This window comes from Phaethon aethereus, assembly GCF_964289735.1.
Source record: "Phaethon aethereus genome assembly, chromosome: 3".
In the NCBI taxonomy this organism is placed as follows: Eukaryota; Metazoa; Chordata; class Aves; order Phaethontiformes; family Phaethontidae; genus Phaethon; species Phaethon aethereus.
The window spans coordinates 92,971,888-92,996,148 of record NC_138576.1 but is presented as its reverse complement, the minus strand read 5'-3'; the positions used below and the strand labels follow the sequence as shown (position 1 = coordinate 92,996,148).

At 46.2% G+C, this 24,261-nt stretch overlaps 1 protein-coding gene across 1 annotated transcript in view; it reads right to left on the bottom strand.

The window, feature by feature from the left end:
• Positions 1–8,898: 8,898 nt before the first annotated feature.
• The window catches only part of VIT (vitrin), a gene marked incomplete at its 5' end in the record, with an annotated part of 37,755 nt that continues 22,392 nt past the window's right edge, over positions 8,899–24,261 (bottom strand). The window contains 7 exons of the mRNA XM_081997961.1: positions 8,899–9,692; positions 10,312–10,825; positions 12,757–12,983; positions 13,499–13,602; positions 13,795–13,942; positions 16,676–16,738; positions 22,208–22,255. Coding sequence (XP_081854087.1) covers positions 9,514–9,692; positions 10,312–10,825; positions 12,757–12,983; positions 13,499–13,602; positions 13,795–13,942; positions 16,676–16,738; positions 22,208–22,255 — 1,283 coding nt within the window. The 3' untranslated portion in view covers positions 8,899–9,513. The remainder of the gene's footprint in view (positions 9,693–10,311; positions 10,826–12,756; positions 12,984–13,498; positions 13,603–13,794; positions 13,943–16,675; positions 16,739–22,207; positions 22,256–24,261) is intronic.

Here is a 24,261-nt window from a genome sequence, read left to right as displayed (position 1 = left end):
GAACAGAACTTACTCTTCTGCTAACATAGTCTTCATGCTGGGGACCCAGTTATGTGAAGATAAAATTCCTCAGACACTGTAGTGGGACTAGTCTTTTGCTTCCGGATAGACATTTATTTAAAAACAAAATTGCAGAACTAAGATTTTTGTCACATGATGTCTGCTAGTATTGAACACAAGCCACAAAATTTGGGAAGCAGAGTAGAATTTTAGGCTTGTTTCTAATTTTTCTTTTTTTCTTCCCTTCAGTCACAATCTGCATATTTAATATATATTTCATACAGTGTCACCTGTATGACTCACTTCATCTGAAATTGCCCGTTCTGTCAAAAATACTCCTTCAGTACTTTCTCATACGAGATGTGAATGGGACCAGTGGCTACAGGTAATTTGTGACTCACGTAGCATGTATGACTTTCAGTTTTCTAATGGGTGAGCTGATAAGATTCATGGAAATAACTGAAAACATGATGCTGCTTATAATATGGCATTTAAAAACATGCTGAAATTTGTGGCCGTTTAGTGGAAGTTGTTTTGGACTACACTGCTAAGAATGAAGAAATCTGAATATGATAGTAAACCACTTACCTATGGTAAATTGGTTTGTATAAGATGTTGCAGTCTTTGACATGGTGGTTTGAGTTTTCTTGGACATCTGCTCTTGGTGAGCATCAGAGGGATGCTCGGTGTGGCTGTTAGCATTGAGTGACAGAGGGGAAGCAAAGGTTTCCCTGAAAAAACTACTCAAATGTTTCAGGAAGCTGCCTTTTTCCATAAGGATGTGAAGGGGTTGAGGATAATCTAAATCTGATAATGTATTTAGTTGAAGAGGGTTACAATAGGTGAGCGGTCTTGACTCTTTCATCATCAGTGTCTTCAAGCTTAGACACGAAGACCGTTACTGAAACGCGTGGCCTGTAAACTGCAATGACCTCTGCAATGTTTCTACTGAGCAGCAGAGAAACTGGTGAAAACCACAGTGTTAATCCATCCAGTTAGGTAGGGGTGTTTTACAAGAAATAACCCATATTCCAAAAGAGAGCATTCCATACAACAGAGCAAATGAACAAACACCTGGGGAGTGGGGAGGACTAGGATGACCTTTGTGTAAATAGTCCTTGCTCAGGCAAGTGCTCTTGTTCAGCTGGTGGGACTAATCCCAGGAGAGAGGATGGTGGGAAGTTAGACCCTTAAAATGATGTCTCTGCCTGTGCTATTGACCATACCTGTGCGCAGGTATCGATCCTTTTGACATCTGATTTTTATGTTCCCACTCAGGTCCTTCTTAAGGCTATATTTTCTTAGAATCTTAAAATCCCATCTGCAGTGGACTCTGATTGCAGGGTAAATTTCATAGAGGACTGTTGATTTTCTCCTAAAGTGTTTTTTGAAGTGTAGCAGGGTTTCAGCTTCGACCCTGCCTCTCCTGCCACCAAAAGGCTGATTTGTACCTCCTTATTCCCAGTTCATTTAATTCTGCTGAGCTATCTCTTACCCCACCCGCTGACTTAATGTTGCTGCTTTATAGTGTGTTGTGAAAACTTAGGAAGTGCTGTATCATTGAAGATGTTTTTGAGAATCTGAATTCTACTACAGAAGTTGTAAATCCAGTTGAATAGGACAATTTGTGGATCTCAACTGGTTCATTGTCAGGAGAGATTTGTTGCTGGATAACAAAATCCAAACTATGGCTAAACTAAAAAGGCATTTAATAATAATATATGCTTTTTAGCCCAACTTTCTTCCTGGTTGAGTCTGGGTTGTGGTACTGTGTGTTTAAACTAGTTTCGCCCTGCTCGTGCTGCCAAGCTGTGCAGTGATCCTGGAAGATCACACCCACGGTTAAGCCGTGCTTGCACGTGTGTTTTTTAAGCTGCTGAAAGCCTTGTGTTGACACGGTCCCCAAGCCCGGTTTACTTGCATTCCCTCAGTTTGAATTGCAGGCTCCCAAAATTCCTTGCTATTTCAAGAAACCCTTGGTCCTCACACCAGAGTATTAGACTGGGATGTTGAGAAAAGATTTATGTAGCTGTATTTGTACTATTCTGAAAGGGAAGGGATAACTTGTTGCCAAGCCAAATATTTTCCTTATTTTAGGATTACTTACTAAAAGCAGCCAAAAACATTGTATAAGGGATAAATGATGGACTTCAAGCTAATATTTTTCCATTAAGAATTTATTTTTTTATTCTTCCTGTCATCAAGATAGTGCTTTTTGAATGTAGCTTGTTTTCAGATGTATGGCTCCTAGAATTGTTTCCTTGCAGTCAGACATTTACAAACACACGTAGGTTTTGAAAACTGTCTTATACGTGTTAGCACTTTTTCTGGAAATGCAAACTGAGCATGTTAGCTAATAATGTCTTGTACCTTTATAGGCCAAGCAGACTGAAAAGCAGTCTTGTGCTACGTTTTCCGTGAATCATGCATCTGAAAAAACTTGCAGAAAATCCGTGATGAGAAGACAATTGTAAGATTTTCTGTTGACATATGTCAGCGTATCGACTACCTGCATTGTATTTTGTATAAATATCTTCAATTGGTTTCTTTTAAAAGAAACTGTCAGGTTAAAAAAGACAAATTTGTTTGCCTTACGGACCGTAGTTTGGATTTTTTTGTTGTTGTTTATATTAACATACCTTTTTTTTCCCCTCTTGGAAAGAATAACTATTGAACTTAGAGCTACCTGACAGTTCTCTTTAGGAGAAGATACTACAGGTGATAACCACTTAAATGTCAGCAATTAAAGTTGTTCCTCTTCTGTTTTGGGTCGCTTCCATGACAGATAGTTGGTATGAAAAGGCTACTGTGGCTGATATATAAACAGCTAAAGGAAATTAAGACTCCCCTTCAGAATTACACTGAGGTTATGATTTTGCACGCCAATTTTGAATGACTACTTTGGAACAAGGTTGGGCTTCAAGTGTCTTGCAGTGGTGGATCCAAATGAGGAATGCCTACTTGCTGAGGAATAGTCTGCTTGTCACTTTGTGTATGGCTCAGCACAAGGCTGTGTCAGAATTTCGATACCACCAAATTACCTTGTTTAAGTGCTACTGTCGTACAAAAGTGAATGTTAATTTAAGTGAGAAATTCTGTTTTCTGACTTGTGAAGAAAAGAGTTTTCTTGGGAGTAAGGATCCATAAATTTCATGATTTCAGAAAGGCTTCTTGATCATGGGACATGGGAAAAGTGAAAAAGTGATTCATTCTCCAAAAATTTGGTAAGCATTTATTATAAAAAGTATAAATTTCTGCTTTAAATGAAAATTCTTCTTCAAATGCTTAATATTAGACTTCTCACTAAAATTCAGTATTTTAAAATCCTGGAAGAATATCTAAAATGGCAAAGATAGAAAATTCAGAGGGAGATTATTTTGAAATATGCCAGTATATTTTTGAACTTCTCAATTGCAGCCCTGAATTTTCTCTTTTTTGCTGCAACTCGTATTTTGTGAAACTTCTTGGATAGGTTATATTTAAAGCTACGTTCACTTGCCTGAATAAGCCAAGTCAATATTTTTTCATTAAAATGATATAGATCTGCTTATGTTAGTGTGCCGTTTAAAATGAGACCACATTGAGGTAACCATGCAGGTATTTGTATTGGTATGACAGTAGTGAAGTGGGGTAGCTGTATACTGTACCTGTTTTCTGTGCTGAGCAAAATCACATGGACTTCCAGAAATAAGCAATGTTTTTTTAAAAGCAGCTTTATTTAATGTTACAGCAGCAAGTAAGTGTCATTTGTACCATATAATTATGTAAATTGGGTGCTAATAAATACTATTTTTCAACATTTTGTATTGTGTTCATAATTCTGCGTTTTATTACAAGATGTGGGTCTCGGCGTGCATACTAGGAGGGGGAAGTGCACTCAGACTGGGACCAGTAGAGGTGCATTCAGAGGAGCCTGAGGTAACTTCACGTGAACTTCCTTTTCCACTGTGCAACGTGTTCCCATTCACAGTAGCGTCTCAGTTTTCTTTTTCTCTGCATGTCTTGGTTTTGTTCTGCTCTGCCATCTTGGCGCTGCCAGCACCCCGCGTCTTTCCGTGCGCTTGGGCAGACAAGTCCCCAGGGTCTTCGTGGGGTGAGCAGACGCGCAGCACGGGTCCAGCGCTGTTGTGCGGGAGCAGCTCTGTCAGCGGTGCGTGGACTGCAGCGAGACGTGGTGCACTTCCCGAGGAGAACATCCGTTTGACAGAAAAATAAGCGTGTGGTTCTGCCCCTGGGAGAGGAGGAGGGAGAGCGAGCCGCACGTCACAGATGGTAGTTGCGCTGCTGCGGGAAAATGCTCAGAACGGCACTGTTGAGGGGGTGGTATGGGAACCTACACGGCACTGAGCAGAACAACTTGTTAGCGCGTCCATCCTGTTTTTTCTAAGCTTGTAGGTGGGATAAGCGAAGTTCTCATGTCCGCTCCATGGTAGGTAAAATGAGCCTTCTGATTTAGTCCTACTCATCTTCCCTCCTCGTAGGAAAGGAGGGATTGCTTTATGAAATGACAATACAGTTGCGTTCACCCCACTGTTCTGCCTCCAGAGAGGGTCAGTAGAAGACTCCTGAGGTAGAGAGAAAAGACAACTTCACAAACAATGTAGGAGTGACCCTCCCACATGGGAGGCCTTCCTAACATCCTTACGGGTCTGCCTATGAAGACGACACATCCCCATAATGATTTGGGTGTGAGAAAAGTGAACATATTCTCTTTGGCCATTGGGTGAAACTTTTAACTACCATTTCTCTTTGTGCTTAAAAAGAAGTAATTTCTATGAGTGAATGTTGGAGTCTTGAACTGCATTATCAGAGTTTTTATTAGAAATCAGAGAAGGGGTTAAAGTGGTGTTAAGGAAAATAACATTTTCTCTTCTCTTGCCATTCAGTATGACTGACAGCTGATGGTGAGTGATGCAGCTGATGCAGTGCTAAAACCTGTGATATTCCCCCAGTTTAAGTTTTAAACAAGGGAGAAAAGACTGCTTTGAGGAATTTGAGGCACTCGGCTATACAATGTATACTTGCAATGTTTTCAATGTGTAGGTGATTTAGGAAATGTAGCTTGCCTGGTACTATGACTTCTCAAACAGATGTTGGAATGGAAAAGAAAAGGGATCAAGTCATCTCTGCTGATGAGCAGAGAAAAATAACTAGAAGAATGATAGAGAGTGAGTGACTGTTCAACCATGAAGTAATTTAAGGTATGTACACCACAGAAGGCTGACTTAGTGTTTGGTGTCTAAGTAATATTTCTGATACTGCTCGCTTTGACTTGCCAAGCAGATAACGTGGATAATTTTCTGTGGAGTTTGCAGGTAGGGTATTAGATCCACTCAAGACATTTAGATTGGATTGGTCCTGTCTGGATGCCAAACTTCAGAGCTTTTCCCAGTTACTGGAAGGGTTCCCCTTGTGTGCTGAAGAGCTGTGGGGGCAGGAACACAAAGGGGAAGGGGAACCTTGCCTGTCAGAAAAGCAAAATTCAGCAGCTGCCATGAGGAAATCCTCTTGCAGCACCAGCAAAGCGGCAGCAGCGGAGGAGCAAGAGGGTGCGCGCAGCAGGCGATGCCTTCTGTGCAGGGTGGCACAGTGACAGCAGAGCTGCTGAGTGTCCCACCTCTGACCAGCAAGGTGAGATACTGCGGGGAAATGGGGCTTTGAGTTACCCCTCTCTGAAGAGATGGTTGAACTTCGAATTGAACTTTGGTTGTTCACATGGGATGTGAGTAGCTAATGCTGGAGTTAGAGGCAAGAGGTGCGGTCATGGAGCTCCCCCAGGCTTTCAGAGCATGGACGTCGATGTGCATTTCCAGGTGAGTGCTCTGCACGGAGATTGTTGAGCAGTGATAAGCCACCAGCCCAACTCCTAAGTGCAAAGATGCTTATTTCCTAGGGAGAGGGTGATCAGACAACCCCCTTTTGGCTATGTATTCCGTGACTGGTTCAGACAGCTCCCAGCCCTGCCTCAGTCCAACCCTTTGGTGGCCTTCTCTTTTGAATGCCTCAGCCAGATGGCGGGTTCCACCACGCTTATCAGGCATCTGAAACTAAGTGGCCCAGCATTAAGTGTCTGAACATCTAGAGCCCCTTTTTATTCAGGCTTGCATCTAGAAAGCGTGTAGAGACTCTTATTTTTTTCAGCTTCCAAAAGAAGTCTGGTTCCAAATGAGACATGATCTTGCGGACTTGGGAAAGTACATATGATTTTGATGCCTTTCACCTATTAGACTCTGCTTAAATGACTGGTTACTCTGACAGGTAATTTGGTGGTCCTTCTGCTGCTAGCTCACTCTTAAGCTATTTTTTTTCAGCTGAGTATGCAAAAGGACGACATTGAAACACCTGGGGCTTTACCAACCTTGCTGGGTCTTCCATAATCTAGCAAGAACCTCAGTTGTGTTTCAGAAACTGAAATGGCATGGACCATATTTTGTGTTTATTTTTTAACCACATATGAGACAACATGTACTGCATATGCCTTTAGGACAATTTTATTGCAAAAGACAGCAACTTTTATTGATAAGCTCAAAGTAGCTTGTATATGTTACAGAAGGAGTTCTGCTGCTTTCTTCAAACAAATATACCTCCTCCAACATTTATGAAGATTTATATGTAAGGTATCTTGTTTTTTAATAAAACAGTAATTAGGGACTTTAGTAGATGGCAAGTATTTTGATTGCTATGAAAGGTAAAGGTTGAGAGGCATGTGTTCTGCGCTGATCCACTTGCTTTTGTTAATGGAAGGGTGCATATTCTTGCAAGTTGTGAGGCTTACACTTAAGTTTACAGTGTTTATGGATAGGACATCTAAGTTTAGTTGAGAGTTGAATTAAACATTAAACCACTTTCACATTTTGAGATCCAACAATTTCAAGATCGTCCCAAGTTGTTAATAAAAATACACATTGGCAACCGAGCGCCATAGTTGTTCTGTAAACTCAAGTTAAACCATTTAAACACCACCAAACCCTGAAGGGCCCTTTATAAATGCCTGACACAGAAGATAGCTGTGCAATTTCCTTGTAAAAGAGAATCTGAAACCTCATTGTCATTGCTTGAAGTTTAAGCTTTCGAAAGCAATTAAAATGCATATCTTAAAGAACACGTGGCCCTAACTGTTCCTAAGATCTCAACCATCTGTGCTGTGCTTTTGGCAGAGCACCAGCGAAACACTGGGGAGTCTCTGCAGAGTCCCAGCCTTCCGTGCTGCAAGAGTACGGCCCGTATGGAAAACAATACGCAGTGGTAAGCTGTTGCATTAAAAATTAGACCACAGTATTAAGAGTAGCTAAAAGTTAAGACTTAGGCCTTCTTCTCAGCTAGCCCCAAATTAAACCCCAAGCAAACAGGTTTTCAGACAAAAAATCTGGTGTCTGAATCCCCCCAAATGCGTTTGAGTTTTGTCCATCCTGTGTAATGTCCCTTGTTGACAGAGGATGATGCCTTCCGCAGAACGGTAGTGAGGGAGGTGGGTCAGGAGAAGGGGAGCATCAGGGGTTGCTCTGCTTCTACCTAACTCTCCATCCTTAATCTTTACTTTTTTCAAGCCAAGAGGCTATTGCTGTGGAAATGCAGCAGCACAGATTAGTGTTAAAAACTCTGCATACAAATATATTTTAGGTCTTTGTTTTGCTTTTGGGGGAAGCTGGCAGTGCCCTGCATCTTCTGCCTGGGTAGCATTATTGTACTGATGATGTTCAGTTAAAGCCAGAACAGAATGTTTCTTCTAAAACAGGAAAATCTGAACCTTCCATGTGTAAAACTGCTGCTTCATCCAGGATTGTTTTTCCTAACCTGTTGAGAGGACCCCAGCCTGGTTTATGTCACCACACCAGGGAGATTATGCAGAGTCTGCCATTCTGCTTAGTTTGCACTGTGCTTACTTGAGTGGTCGTTTTTGAGCTACTTCAGTCATGTTTCCAAACGTAATGATTTCAAAGATTGCGCTACTTTTGTTGACAGAAGGGAGTCTCCTTTATAGCTATTTACTTCAATTAGTGGTTCTATGTAAATAATAAACATCCTGGGTCATGGTTATTTATTAAAACAATAAAGGCTATTAACAATCTGGTTTGTGAGCAAGATGTGAAATTTGAGTTTCAATTTCTTCCAATTTCCCATCAGTTCCACAAGCCTGGTGCAGTGTGGCTTTGATTGGCATAAGGTGCAGGAACATGCACATTTTTATTTGCTCTGAAACTCCATCCCTGTCCTTCGATAACTTTGCTTAATGAACATGTTTTTGTAAATTATACTGGATGGAAACATAACCAGCAACTGCTGCTTCCTAATTAAAGTGCAATGCTTTTGACCCTCTTAATATGTCAATCCTCCCCTGCTGACCAGAGATACGGCTCGTTCTTCACGTAAGAAACAGTTGTATTTTGAATAATCCTGTGTTGTAGTAGGTTCATTTTGAAATCAATCCATGAAACAGAAGTCAATCCCAGATTTGGGAGAGAGTGTCTGTAAATGCTCAAAATGCTGCTTTTCCCAGTGTATAATACGAAATTAACTTCAGACAATTTCCTCCTAAATCCTGTTAATGGCTCTTGAATAGCCCTCCTCGCACTAGAGAATGCTGTAAGCTGTTCTGAGCTGTGGTTTAACGATAGAGCGGTGGGTCTCAAACGCTTTTCTGATTGTGAGCAACTTAAACCCACAACTTTCTCAGAGAGTCTTCTCTATCCTGGCCACTCTCCTGCGGTCCTGCAGGCCTTGAGCTGCGCAAGAGCAGAGCGAGTGAGCTAAGGGGACAAGACACTTCTCAAAGTCAAATATTAATGCAGTGCTGTGGGGTTCCTGTGTGTTGGCTGCTTTGTGGATTTGGGGCTTTTGGGGGGTTGATCGACGGTTGTAGGGTCCCACAGCTTGACCCATTCCTCTCACTTGCTTTCCAGTCTCTGGGTTTGAATAAATCTCAATGCTTGAGTTTACACTAGCTAAAGCTTAGCTTGCTGGCAAGACAGCTGTATGGAGAAAAGAGTGCCTGCTTTTAAGAAAGTAATCAAATTTGAGTTGTCCCGTCCCCAAATAAGTGTCTGGTTTTTCAGCCCTAACCTGGATGCTGACTGACAGGCAGTGCCACACAGGGGTGCTTCTGGCACAGCAGCTAAGCAGCATGGCTGCTCCCTGAAGGGAGCTGGTCGCTTCAGGAAGCAGGTGGTACGTTTTAAGGAGCTTGTGTGTGCCCAAAGGTGGGAATCAGACAAGCCGGGACTCTATAAGGGAAGCAGCTTTTCAAACAGCTCCAGTTATTTCCCCCGTGTTTACTGCCTCCTTCGCTATCCATCCAAATCAGAGTTTCTGTAAGCCTGCAGGGAAAAAAAAAAATAATCAACAGTCTACACAGAGCGTTATCATGCACAGGGACAGAGCTGCAATCAACCTTGCTGCCTGGAAAGGTGCCAGAGAAAAAACACCTCCAATATTTCTTGAACTGAGGGCTGGCATTACTCCTGTGGCACTTGGTAATGCCCTTGGCGCCTGAGGGTCTCGCCTTGCTCAAGTCCATCAGTTCCGTGGCTGGGAATTAAATTCTGTGCAAATGTTTTGGATGAGCTGATTAACAAAGCGGTAGAGGTTGTCAAATTCATCCACGAAGAAGGAATGATCCTTATCAGGGTCTGTTGCAATGGCTTCCAGTTCATCTTGGGCTGCCCAAGCAACTCCAATGGAGTAAGCTATAACTCCTGGAAAGAAACCCAGAGTTGAGAATGAGCATACAAGCTGTCATTGCGTTAAATTTGATTTAAGAACAATACTGCAAATGTAGGTGCCAGCCCACAAAAATGTGGGCCGTGAGTTGCAGTGCTCACTCTCTGTATAAAAAAGGTATTTTCAAATTGGAGGAAAGGCCTATTTTGTGCTTTGGAGGACCTGTTTCCAACAGCAAAACAGTTTAAACAATAGTAAAGCTTCTGCTCTGGGTGTGAACAACTGGCTCCTGAACAACAGGTTCTTGTTCCAATGCAAATATCTTACAATTGTGCCAGAAGATATATGACTATCCTGACTGGAAAGCCAAAGGAGGCTTCATGTGTTACTAAGACAGTAGAAATCACCTAAGGTCTCCTAGACATAGCTGCATTTTGCTAGATTTATGTGATTTTTTTTTTTTTTTTTAAGTTCCTCATTCAGATATTAAACAGATGCTGGTCTTGTTAGAGCTCAGTGAGACCCCAGGGTGACGTGCTACTCTTCCTTCATCAAGTTTGATCCGATGCCTTCAAATCGTAGCAAACTGCATCTCTCTGACCTGGGTAAATGCTGAAGCATGTAGGGAGAGCAGGTAGCGCTAGAAGAGCTTACCGTTTTGGTGAGCTGCCATGGCCGGCACCCTGACATCGTCATAAGACCTGCCATCTGTAATGAGAATCATGATCTTTCGTTTGTTGGGTTTGGATTTGCTGAACAGCTGCTCTGAGGCGTAGCTGATGGCTGCTCCCGTGCTGGTCCCACCGCTCCAGTAATTGATCCTTTTAATAGCACTCAGCACGTCCTGCTTCGTGCTGTACTTGTCAAAGCTGAACTCGAGCCTTTGCTCATAGGTGTACTGAACGGCTCCGATGCGGGTGTCGGTGTCCGAAATCTCAAACTCCTTGCTGATGTTGGCTACAAACTGGAGGACTGTGCGGAAGTTGCTGGTGCCAACGCTGCTGGAGCCGTCGATTACAAAACCGATGTCAGCTGAATTGAGGCACGTCTTGCTGCAAACCAACCGATCGGTGTCACAGACTCGCTTCACCAAGGGCTGGACCACCTTGTGTAGGCTGAACCAGCTGGGCACGTTGATGGAGTAGAAACCATTTGTCCTGCACACTGCCTGCAAGGCAACACAAGGACAAATGCAATGGGAATTCAGTCCACCTGTTTCAGCGGGGGTATGTAGCTAAATTGTAAATAAAAGCTCCTGGAAAGAGCAATGCTGAAGTCTGAAGTGGCCTCTCCTCCAGTCACCATCTGCTTCCCTGGGAAATGATGTCAATGTAACATCACGGATACTTGTGTAACGAGCCAGTTTTTCCTGACTTTTTTTTTTTCTTTTGTTGTTTTTTTTTAAAGCTGTGGGATGGAGCTGATATTATAGTAGTGAAAGAAATGTAATTTGCCACCTGTTAAGTTTTTTTAGGTAAGTTATGTTTTTTGCAGAGGAAGCATCCAAATCACAGAGCTGCTGTTAGCATGGCTCCAGTGGGCATTACGGGAGCCCGCATGTTTGCCAGGTGGCAACTTCAGCTCCTAACCTTCAGGGCCACAAGGAAAGTTTTGCCTGCTGATAAACCCTATTGTCTTGAACTGAAACCTGGGACTGAAGTTGGGTCATCCTTGGCTCATACCGTTCTAAGCAGAGAAAAAGCCAGGCAATTTTGGTGAAAATGCAAAGAGCCCATAAAGATTCTCTGCTGTGCTGGCTCTGCCAAACAGTAAAAAAACAACATTAATTTTTATAACAATGCTTGTAGGGAGCAGATCTGTGGGAGGCTTCTATAGGGTTGGTGGGAGCCAGGTGCGTGTGGATAGGAAGCAGGGGTGGCACAGAAGAGGGGTTGGGAGAAGTCAAGAGGCAGGCGGAGTGGTGGGGACTGGATCAAATTGTCCTTGGCTTTAGCACCTTTTAAATGCTAATGCCTCAGGTCTCTGGGTGAGAATATTTTGTTAAGCCAGGTTTTCTCTATCAACTTTGTGTGTCTGTGTGTGAGTGTTTTAAAAGACTGAGGCAGTATTTTCTTAGTGCCTAGTCTTGACGTGCATGAAGGCTAACAGCTCCAAGGGAGTTAGTTTCCACTGGTCTGGGCTCCTCACTGTGTCCTGCTCATTTGCTCTTACTGTCTTGCTGCTATTTTAGTGTTACGATGCAGCAGTATCGAGTTACGATCCAATTAAACGCTGACCGGAGACAGCGCAGCGCTCCGGAGCAGCTCCGAAACTCACAGGAGGTTGTTTCACGGCAGAGCGACATGGCTCAGATGGGAATATGTTTTCTGAAAATACCAGATAACTCAACCCTGCTTCCAGAGCCCAGCCTGGTCTGGCACTTGGTAGATACCTCCTGCCGTAACTGGGTGCCAGCTTGCCCTGAAACACTCGAGCGGGCAGCTGCCATTAGTGCCGAATACAAATTGTTCAAAGGCTTGTGTTCTCCTTTTTTTTTTTTGCTGCACATTGCAGGGCTTTACTCTTTTTTCCAAGACCTACCATGAAGTCCATAACAGCAGAAAATAATAATAAAAATAACCTGCATCAGAGCAACAGTGGAAACAGAATGTTTGAGTTACTCAGCATAGTTGAACAACTGGGATATGCCTGTGTTGGGAGTGTCCCAACATTTGCATGTGTGGGACCTGTTGGTAAATGCAACGCTGACATTAGCTTGACAGAGCCCCTCAGCTTTTGCTGGGTGGGAGATGCACAGCAGGAGGCTGGTGGAAAGCTCAGGCTGCAATTGTGCTTTGCCACACTACTGTATATTTGGAACACCTCTCGTCTCAATATGACTGCAGGTTTGTGCCAATGTCTAGTCAGTAAAAAGCCGTTTGCTCCATGATGCACCTCAAACCAGAACTTCACTGACTTCATCCCCTTTCTGACTTCAGCATTGCTACCTGGAACTTTGTACAGGAGACCTCAAGACAGTATAAGCAGGACAAGAAGTAACCATAAGTGGTAAGAAGGAAAGGGCAATGCCTTGAATGAAACAGTTTGGAAAATGTAGTCAGAGCCAAGCTCACGGCCAGAGCCCAGCCCAGTAAGTACCTTGTCCACAAAGTTTGGTTCAATAACATTCTGCTTCTCACTTTCAGCAGCTGCTTCAATAGTGACAAAGAAAATGTTGATTCCTGATTCTCTGGCCAGCCTGGAGGCCTCCTCCACTCGGTCGGTCGGCCACCCATCCACCATCACTACAACCACGTTGGGTGCTCCACCTCGGTTTCCATTAGCATCCGAAAAGAAGTTTTTGTTAACAAATGAAAGTGCCTTCCCTGGAATACAAGAGGAGGTGAGGATGAGTTGCAGGTCTGTAAGTGCTCTGCCTGGTAATATCTCACACAATGGTAGGCAGAGGGCCGATTCAAATGTTGGAGCCCTGCCGAGAGCTGGGGAAAGCAGTTTCTGTGGCCGTGTGAGCAGGAGGGGAGGTTGCTGCTTTCGGTGCCAGTGCCTCCTGAGCCCTCCTGCGCTGAACCCCATCTGCCCCCTCCCTGTGCCCCAGAGGGGCTGGGGGTGACAAGCTGGGTTAGCAAGGGTCCCCGATGCGTTGGTGGGACCTGCCCATGAGGAGAAAGGTAAATCATGTCTACTTGCAATGGACTTGCAGCGCCATGGACCGACACAAGCAGGTCATGGTGGGAGTGGTACCCCCTCACCAGCCCTGCCCCAGCACTGAGCACTGTTCGGTGACAGCCTCCGTACCCGGTTGAGGAAGTGTGGGCTCGCTACAGCCCAGGCTCTGGAGCCCTCCTCAAGCTGAGAACATGCAAGCAGCCTCATCACCTACCAACATTGGAAAGTCCACCTTTCTGCAGGATTTTCTCAATAGCGTTTCTCAGGTCCTTGGAGTTGGCATAAGTTTTCAAGTTAAATTCTGTGGAAGGGTCACTGCTATAAGAAGAAATGAGAGCAACAGTCTTTTTTTTGCTTCACACGCAACAATACAAAAGCTGGAGGACCTGCCTGGGGTACCTGTCTCCTGAGTTGGAGCTGGAGTGAGACCTTTAGCACGCAATCAGCCGCAGAGCTGCCAGGGTATGCAGGCGTGCCCCATGGCCCAGTAGCTGCACGAGAAGCTCTTACCCATACTGAACGATGCCCATCAGAGGACCAGCGCTGCCGATGCCCAGGGCTTGAGCCACGTTACCGAGGAACTGCTTCTGGAGCTGAAAGCGGCGTTTACCAATGCTCCAGCTCCCGTCCATCAAGAAGGATAAATCAACCTTGCAATCTGTGGAGACACAAAGAAACACAGGAAATATTTTTGGTTCTTTCTGGTAGCTGTGCTTCTTTTGAGGAGCAAAGGCCTAATAAGTCTGTATCCAGTGACTTGTTCTGCTGCATAAGCTCTACCAAAAAGCCTTTGACATGGACAAGTCACAGCTGTGGGCTCAAGTCTGTCCTGCTCATTGGTAAACATGGTCCTTTGCGTGATTTTCTCCCATAAAAAATCCAAGCCCGGCTGGGTGACAAAAGGGCAAGAAGGTGTTCCCAGGGATCAGTCTGGGAGCACTGCATTTGGGGGCTAGGGAGGAGAGGTCAGCCACACAGGAGCAAGCTGGCTCATGTCCTGTGCCCTCAGAGCCACGGCTTGGCCTCAGCCTGCTTTATTGACAGCCCAGAGGTGGTGAGAGTTTGTAAAGCCAGATATGACTGCTGGATTTTGTGGTCTGGCCACCTGCAGAGCACGGGCTACAGCGATTTCTTTGATGATGCTTTTATGGGCTTAATTGGTATAATAGATGTAACAGGAATAGTTCTTTGCATACTGTGTTAATGCTGCTCAGAAGAGAGGGAAGATCCACACAGTTCTCTAAATGTGTGATGCCCAGGATAGGCCTCAGGGCAAAGGACATCATGGGGTCTCTTCAAGGAGCTGCTGGCGGCAGTCTTGGCAAGGCAGCACTTCTGAATGAGAATTGTTCAGCACCTTCATTCTGGGCTGGAGCTAACATTGGGGATGATGATTTTGTCTGGTGCCTTCAGAATGTGCGGGGGCTCTTTTCACCGTTAGCTGTAGGCTTGTACCTGTGTGTGCACAGCAGCAGCGCGCTGTTGTGGGTTGCCTCTCTGGGCTGAAAGCAAAATTCCAGAAAAGCTACGCCTGCACCCAAACAAACTCTTCTCTCTAATTACACTGATGAACCTGATCTTTGTGCTGTTGCGAATGCTGTCTTCATCACTGCCAGCCTGTTTTTACGTCTCTGCAAGTTGGTGGTAAAACATTCATCAGTTGGACTGCGACCAGGAGCGGGATCAAAATTTGGCTTAACTAGAGCGCTAATTAACATTTTCCCCCTCTGGCGTCCGGGTCATGCCCATCTCTTGATTTCCCTCCGATGATGCCTCCTACCAATCAGACTGTCCAAAATAGTGTGTTTTAATCATTAGGTAGCCCGAAGGCTACAAAGCACCGATTGTTCTTAGTGGCTTATGCAACTGCCTCCCATCTCATTACCTTCAATTTTTTCTCCCGTAGCTGTCTGTTTTTCTAGTTTTAATAATGCTGAATTATAGAAGCGTGACTGAGAACCATGTTTGTTCACAGCATATCATGAGGCAAGGCCGGGAACCCACAACAAATAATACCTCAATTAATGGCCAAGTTTTCCTGAATTTCCTCTCCTTCAAAGGGAACTACACCATGCAGTCTATATGTGGAAAGTGGGGAGTTTGTTAGCCAGCAGGGTCTGGGCATGCAAAGATTTACATAGACTTACATACAGACTTAATTTCGGGGGAAGATTCAGACAGCAGGAGTATTTCGGTGCTGGGGCGTTAGTGGGATTCTGCAAGAGCACAGGCTAAAGGTGCTCTGGAGGGAGCTGAGTGCTTTCTGATTTGCAGGGAGGCAAGATGTGAATTATAGCTCTTATGGTCCTAGAGGTATCAGAGGGATGAGGGTTTTGATTCTGGCATGCCTTATCTCAGCTCAACTGCTGGCAACAGCTGCACTTGCCTGTGCCTCTGCTACATTGAGCTCTGCTTTCCTGCAGTGAGATGGGGTTTGTAGGGCAGATCCTTCCCCTTTTCATCTTTTTTCCCTTATTTCTGTATCAGTTTTAGGTGTATTGGACGTCTTAGATGATAGGGAAAAAAACCACTTTTAAGTATTAGGAGGAGTGCCTTCGAATATACAGACATTTGGTTCAGTAGTTAATGTGAAATGCCAGTTCTGTGAGAGACAGCGTTCAGCTGCTGGAGGATGGGCAAGAGAGGACCCGGGTGCTGGTGGGAGGGTGAAGCCCCCTCTCCAGTGCGGCTTCCCATGAGGAGGTGGCAGACGACCCCACCTCTCCACTGAGAGCTTGCTTGCTCTTTCTCCTTCTACTCTGGGCCCCATCTAAAGATGAGTTAATGGGCAAATCTGCCTTTGTAATTAAAGGGCTGTAGAAGATTTCCTTTTCAGAGCATCTCCCATACCCAGAGTGAGGGATCCTCGATGCTTCTTCTGCATCACCCCTCTCCTCGCTGCGGCAGGCGCTGGGTCCCTTTCTCAGGTGATTTCCTTCCCTCCCACCCGCTGCTGCGGGAAGGGTGCCTGCGCTCAGCATCACCACGGGAGCCCGCTCCGGTCAGCAGGGCTCGCTCATCTAACCCCGGCCGCAACACATTGGTTTGCTCTCCTCTGCCATCGAAGTCCCCAAGTGAAGCTCTACGCCCCAGGAATGTGGAGCTGATACTGCCTGGGAAGAGGCAGCGGTGAGCAGCCACCACCTCCCTGCCCAGGTAAGCTACATCTTCACTGTTATTTCTTCCCTGTAGAAGCAAAAGCCAATTATGTGTATGAGACGGGGCAGCAAAGTGCGCTTGCTGTTCCTCTGCAAGGGAAAAATGCGTTCCTCAAGTGTCTTAGGCTGTCTTGAAAACTTGCCGTTTGTGATTTAATTTCGAATGCATTCCAGCAATGTGTGATTAATAAAATTGTATCGCTTAATTATAAAATTAATTATGATGTACGTACTTGGGTTCCCCTGGGAGATGGACTCCGGTGGCTTCGGATTCAATTCTTCCTTTGAACTGAAGCCTAGGGAGAGGAAGGAAAGGCTCAGTCGGCGTGTGCTCGGTGGCTGCCCTTGCCCTGGAAGGAAGCAGGCAACGAGGTGGCTGCAGAGTACCCCCTGGCCTGAGGACTGACGTGGGAGGGAAACGAGGATGGGCAGCCCATCCTTGGAGCTTACCTTTTTCCACCTACATCATTTCTAGGATAAAACAAGAGCGGAGGCATTTTTAGAAGTGCCACCAAAATCTCTCCAAGCACTGACTTTGACTCCCCTTTGTGAGTCAGTCCCCTCACCGCAAGGGCTTGAGAACTGCATGCAGAAGGAGAGAGTTCCCCAGGTGCAGAGGCTGGTGGCCATGGTGCAGGGTGGTGACCTCCCAGCACTTTGCCCCTGAGAGAACCGGTGCTGCCACCCTGCTGGCTCGCTGTGCTTCACCCGTGCTTTACAAGCAGCTGCGCGACACCTGAAGCAGAGGAGCGACCATTTTAACAGCTTGCTTTTCGGTCTGGAGAGGAAGGCATGGGCAGCAACTCGCCCCACTGTGTTACAGCTGGGGAAGCAATGACAGCCACAGCTCCTCAGGTGCTCCTGGGGAACTGGGTTATTTTGGAAAGCACAAAAGAAACAGGGTAAATGGTGGCAGAGAGGTACAGTCAAGTCATGGGCAACAGTCTCACAGGTCACTAGTGGATTTTAGCTGAGGCCCCAGGTGAGATATTTGCATGGTAGCAGCCTTGGGAACACATGTTTACATCCTTGTGAGATGCACTGACTCACGGGGCATCATCAGGCTGGTGTCAGAAGGTTTGAAAATCCTGAACTTCACTCACGACTTGAATGCCAGGGGGGAGTTTCCTACAGTACAGCATCTCCCTCCCCGAGCAAGGGCAAAGAGCTGTTTCTTTTCACTACAGCATGACATGATTAAGGGAGTTTAGCTGGGATAATCTTCCAAAGAGACAGCAATGAGCAGACAAGCCCTAAACCAAATGCTTACCAAGGAAGCAGTTGGCGAAAGGAACAGCAGAATGGCTTATTATTTTTGTAAACCGCATATTATTTTTTATAAAATGAGGAGGAGGAAGGCTTCCTTAAATATTTATCAACAAATAAGTTGAGTAAAGAATTCAGACTTCAGAGAAAGACAGTAAAAAGGTAACATTAGAAAGTGTGAGCTTAAAATAGTAAAAAGCTGAGAAATTACGAGGTGCTGCAGTTTGTCTCTCCACAGCAGCCAGCCCCTAGCCAGGTGCGGGACCATCAGTGTACACGTAAAGAGAGCGGGCGGCAAAGAGGCATCGGCGAAGGTCACCACCGAAATATGATGGGTGCTGTAACAGCTTTGAGCATATGCGCTGCCTAAGCTGGTTGCTGAAGATGTTAATGACCAAGCCATAATAATGTAGAAAGCCAAGAAAATGGGGGGAAATACGAGCTCCAGCTCCCTCCATCATCCCTCCTATTTCCATTCCAGTTACATCTTATGATCCACCCCTCAGAAAAGGCAAATACAACTACTTTGAGCCCTTCTACCTGCATGGTGAAAGCTTGCGCATAGTTTTGGGTCAGGGGACGAGTGTGTATTAAGTCTGAGTATGCAATGCCTTAACGTAAAGCCGACCTGATGCCTGATCCCCTGAGGCGAGGCTATAGCACACGGCAGCACCCTTGTGGGACAGAAAGGTTGCTTTGGCTTCTCAATTTTAAATTCAGCTGCCAGTGAAGCAAGTTTCTGCCGCAGGGACTAAACAGATCCGCTAACAGCGGCACTGTTTGCCCTCTGCTCTGCTCAGCCCCAGGCATCTGCTTGTTGCCTGACGCTAGAGACAGGACACTAAGCTACTGGACCACTGGGCTTGGCTGTGTAGAGGAGCCCACGTGGTTGCGCATGAGGTAGGTGAAGGGCACAGAGATTAGCCCTACTTTGTTTATGGCAAGAGCCAGTGATTTCTTTGCGTGTTTTGTTTGAGAATTTCCCTGGCCGTGACCGGCTGGGTCAGGACAGCCCCAGGGCTGCCGTCGCTTTTTGTCTCTGCGCACGCGGTGCCCTGCGGTGCCCGCGGCCCCGCCGCCTCTCTACGCTCCCACCCGAGCTGTGGAGCAGAGGTGTTCCGGCCAGGGCACAGGGGCTCTCCACCCGCCCTGACAGAACCGCCTCGCCCCCAGGGTTAGCGGAGCGGGTCCTCCCCTGCCAGAGCAGGCTGGCCCGCTGGCTTCATCCCTCCCGGCGGGAGCTGTTGTCCAGCTCGCTGCTGGCTCCTGCCTCTTCCCTTTCCCCTCCTCTGCGCAGCTGGGACCAGCTCCCAGGCGAGGAGCAGGGGAGGGGGCTCCTGGCAGCCTGCGCTTGCCCACAGGAGGCCATTTTGGATGCGGGAAGCAGCAGGCGGGGGGGAGGCAGAGGGCTGGTGCTGGAGCAGCACTGCCTGAGGCTGGGCACTGGCTCCTGGCCGAGGAAAAGCAACATTTTTGGAACAGGGCTGACGCGAAACAGCTCTGTCCGGTGACATCTGCTGCAGCAAATGCTTCTGACCCATCTCAGGCCTGAAAGTCGTGCTGCCGGGGACCGAACCTGCTTTTGGCCCGAGGGAGGGCACGAGGCGAATCCTGTACAGGTGCAGCTGCTGCTCCCGAGAGACAAACCCTCTGCCGCGGGGGCACTGCGGGGCCTGGTGCCTGAGGGGTGTTTTAACTGAAAATAGGTGATGGCAGCAAACCTGCCAGCTGCAGGCAGAGAGGGGCACGGAGTGCAACCTGGGGAGGCCCCGGCGGCACGAGGCGCAAGCAGCAGCGGCACAGGGAGGGGGAACAGGACAGGGTTAGAGGAGGAGAGTGGATTTTGGGGTTAGGCTGGTGTGCGTCTGTGGCTGCTGCGCGTCTGTGGCTGCTGCTTGGGTAAACGTGAAGGAGGGCCGTACAGCAGCCGGGCGAAGTAAAGCAAAGCAGCAGGAGCTGCGGGAGAGCACTTTGAAGGAGGAGGCCACGGGGCCCAGTGCTTCTTGCAGGCTGAGGCTGGGCTGCGTGCTCACATCTGGCAGCCCTGCCGCTCCACCAGCAGCCACGGCCTCCCCAGCTGGCAGAGGAAAAGCTCGCCAGTATGATTTGGCAGTGACCCCTCTTTGCCCTTGCTTTGCCTGTGTGTAAATGCCTGCAGGCACAGCCCCACGGGCACTTTCAGGTGGTGCAAACCACCCCCACCGCCCAAAGGCAGAGCCCTCCTCTCGCTTGTTCCTGCCCTGCTACCAGCCCCTGTGCCGGCCCGGTGCTGGTGGAGAAGGGGGAAAGAGCAGAGTTAAACTGGGAAGAAAGGAAAAGGTTAACGACGGGCCGGGCTGGCTCGCAGGTGCCTGGGCAGAGGGTGGCTGGCAGGCAGGACGGCTCTTTCCCTGGCAGCACTGGCCTACGGCGGGTGTGTCTGATGCAGAATTTACGGGTGACACAAGAGAGGGAGGAAAGGAAGCAGTGACTTGGGCCTGTACATAGCCTCTCTTTGTCAACCACATGGATGAGAATGATTGTGGTTTTTCTAATTTAAAACCTGCAGTGGTCGGCAGCTTGCCCTCCTGACTGTGTACGTTCCAGTACAGGCTTGAATTGCATGGGCACACAAGAGTTGCTCAGTAATAGATTAAAGCCACACTTCATCTCGCAGCCTGCACACCGCATACCTCACATGTGCTTCCTTGGTATCCCATGTGTGCAGTTCCCCCTGCTTGCCTTATTTGTGGAACAGAAAGTAGGTGGATATAACATCATAGAGAAATTAGATATTAATCTGGGCCATTCATTTTAGCAATTAAATTGCATAGGGAAGCTAATTCATAGTTACCATCTGCCTCATGCATTTATCTGCATCCAATAAAATCTGTACTCCTTACCCAGGCATACAGCTGACATTAACTTTGTCAGTATAGAAAACCGGTGTAGGCAGTGTAGCACTTTTCATTTTTATTTGCCAGTGCAATTACCAGTTCTTGAAGGTTGTGGGTCAGCTGGCTGATTTGTGCTTAGTGTAACAATAAGGTCACCCACCAAATAATCTTCCCCAACTAATTGGGGAGGTGGTCAGTCTCTATTGGCCTCCCTGTTCTGCCAGTCCAATTTAATGTTGTTATTGCCATGGGAATTTCAACTTGCTGCATGGGCAGTCTACTCCATGCTAATTAAAGTTCCCTTCACTGATTGTCACAGCTGTCCATGCTGATTAAACTTCCCATTCATTTAAGTAAGACAGCAGTGACTACATCCACGCCAGAAACCATTCCTTTGAAGTGACAATCTGAATTCATCAGACTTTATCATATTAGTCTACGCAGGCACTTCAGTTGCTGAGAAATTATTAATACATCCCTGCCCCCATGCCCAACTTCTCCTTGCATTTAATGCAATCTGTCATTTTCTGCCTCAAAATATGTCTCTGCACCCCTGGCCTTAGTCCTGTAGCTTTTTCTAAATAAGCACGCTAAAGGCTTAAGCTACAGCGGATAGAAACACTTCCTCTCTCTGGCTCAGAGTGCTGCTGTTAGAGAAGGGAGATCTATTTATGCTAAGGATGATGCAAATTTTGACTCAACAGCCACTGCTGCTGACACTGGATTTGCAAGCTAATGCATATGGGCTGTGCTGCTCGTTACAGCCAGTGCAAAGATTAGTCATGCCTCAGCTTTAAAGTAAGCAGTGTTCAAGGGAACAGTCTTTACAAGGCCTACCAGCACATCCCTCTCCAGCAACAAAACTGGAGATGGAAAAGACCTTATATTGGATGGTCCAGTGCCTTGTAAGAGAGAGAGCACCCTGTAATGAAGCGGCCTGTAGTTTGTGTAGTCTGCTTTAAATGTTCGCGAGGAAAGGGATCCCTCAAATATTGCACACATAGAATCTGCAATTGGTAACTGCTCCTGATTGAGGGTTGTGCAAGTCTTGGTCTTGTTGCTACTTGAGCCTGCCACAAGTGTAGGGGTTTTTCCCCTCACCCGCCAGTAATTATAAAAATGTTGTCATCTCCATATTGTCAGTTTTTCAAGTTAAAATACCAGAAAATTTCAATGATGCTCATTATTCTTTATGCTCGGCTTAAACCATCCTTTTCTTATCTGAATGTCTTTCCTAAGTACATTGACATCAGAATAATCTGTTGTCACCTTCACTGATTGCAGCTCTAGACTGCAATCCCAACTGTGGCATTCCCAAAATACCTTCTTATTTACAAATGGATTTCAGTAGCTAGCACCCCTTTCCTGCAGTGTAGCTGCCAGCAGCTCATCTGTTCTGCTCCTGCTTTAGGCAGGAACTTGAGACTGATGCAAGCACAGAATAATTTTAACTACTAAGATGTAAATGATGTGCCTCATTTATAATTTTAAATACTGTAATTACTCCTTAAAATGAGATTGTTATCAGCAGTATCATGGGCCTGATGAGTAGTTTTAGCTTTTCCCATGTGTGATGGAAACCAATTATTCCCAGACTAGTTACTGGATGCTTTAAATATTTACCTGTGTCAAAAAGGTTCAATCCAGGTTTCCACAAGTCTGTTTCCATTGCTTTCACACATGAAAGAGAAGAAACATTATTTACAAAGAGATTACAGAGTTCTGGCTCAATTTAGAAAGGTCAATTCATACAGTGAATTATCGTTCACAACTAGGAGCTAAGGAAATCTTGTAAGCCTGTAAACCTGGAAATCTTTGTGCGCACATTTCAAGCCATATTTAGGAGCCTCATATCACTGCCTCCAGAGCACTAATGTTTTTTATAATTTTAAATATGTCTCTTTAGATCTGTTTTGGTCTTGTTCCCCTGAATTGTATTGATACTGAAGCAAGCATACTGACTTCAGTATACTTTTGCTTGGCTTAGATTGTTTTCCATAGAAAATCTGCAAGTACCTTTCATCTACAGATTTCTCTAACCCCTCAGCCCATCCAAACACAAAGAATTTGCCTAAATTTTTCTTTCAGCCTGTCATCAGGCATGGAAAACTTCATCAAAATTGCTGCTTTCATAAATAAAGACGAAGTGTCTTTGTTTTTGGAGCCTGCTGAAGAGCTTTCTCAAAAAGTGATGCTTTGCTCTGGGCTACAGCCAGATGAAAGCCCTTGCAGCTGACTAGGACAAGAACAGTACCTAGGAGCACTAGTAAAATCCTTAACCCCTCACAGTCCATCTCCAGGTTTGTTCAGGGTGGTTTACAAAGACACATATCTCAGAGCCCATTGAGTCCATACTGCCTCCTGTGCCTGAGTTTCCCTGCTCAGACTGGCAGCTGGTGTGCTCTTGACTAGAGCCAGGGGGTGAACCACAATGTAGGTTTGGAAAAAGTCATGAGCTTGCCAGTGTCCTCCAGCCTAGTGAGAGCACTGACTTTGTCCTTCCCAGGGAGGAGCTATCAGCTTCTCTTTGGGAGGGAGACTTGTTGCATGAGACAGATGGATGAATAAGATGTGTGGTCTCGCTTAGTGTAGGAGAAACCCCATCACATTTCATTGCTAAGGTGATTTTTCCAGACCCCATTCCCTCCTTATGCTGAGCACTGCTATGAAGAATCTAAACACTGAGGAAAGTGAAAGGCTGAGAAGTCAGTCATGATACACGCAGAAGTTTTGCTGTGATTTTGCTTAGGAGGAGAAGTAAGGTGAAGGAAGGGCAGACCTGGGTAATGAGGAAACAGGAGGAAAGACAGGAATTTATCATCCACCTGGGCAGAGTTGTTTGCCAGAATTTTGTACATCCCTTAGGAGAGTCATGAGGAAGCAGCAGCAACTGGAGCTAGGGGTGCTGGTTGCAGAGCAGGAGGACCCTATCCAGAGAGAAGAGCTGGTGCTCGTTTGTTATCAGTGGCCAATGTGTCTCCGGAACACTGTCACTTGAGAAGAGCAACAGATTTCAGTGAAATCAGGTTGTGAGTAGATAATCTCAAAAGGTATACTTCACCCTCCTGGGGTAGAGAAGTATCCAGTGACTGCAAAAAGAAAAGATTAATGTGAAGCTACTTTTCAGTCTGACCAGCTGAAAAAAACAACCAAGGAACAAATCATGAAGATGACTCCACACTTGCGAGTCTTCTGTACAACTACACTGCCCTGTGAGTTGCAGGGGGAAAAGGTGCTTAAAGCAGTAGGAACTTCACTGCACATGCAACCAGCCAAGGAGCTGTGCAGAGATCTGCCAAGTCTTTTTTGTAAGCAGGGATGTGAGCTGAAGGGCATGAGCAAGGGACTCTGCCTGTCACACTTACCAAAGGCCTGTGTCTGCTGCCAGCTCATTGCCAGGGACTATCCTCAGTGACTGCAGCACAGGCTCCTCTAACTGTTTAAGCTCAAAAAAGACAGGCAGATGCTTTTTGGTAACTTCAGGAAAAGACTGCTTTTTGTCAGTAGGAACAGTGCTGAAGTTTTCTCGGTTCACTCTTCTCAAGAACTACCTCAACTCAGCTGACCACAGGTGCTCTAGTCTGCCCAAACCCATATGGGTGAGAGCTCCCTATTGCTTCTTCGAGCAGTCTTCTCATGGCTCACACCTTTTAAAACTTTCTGTGGTGAGAAGGCCC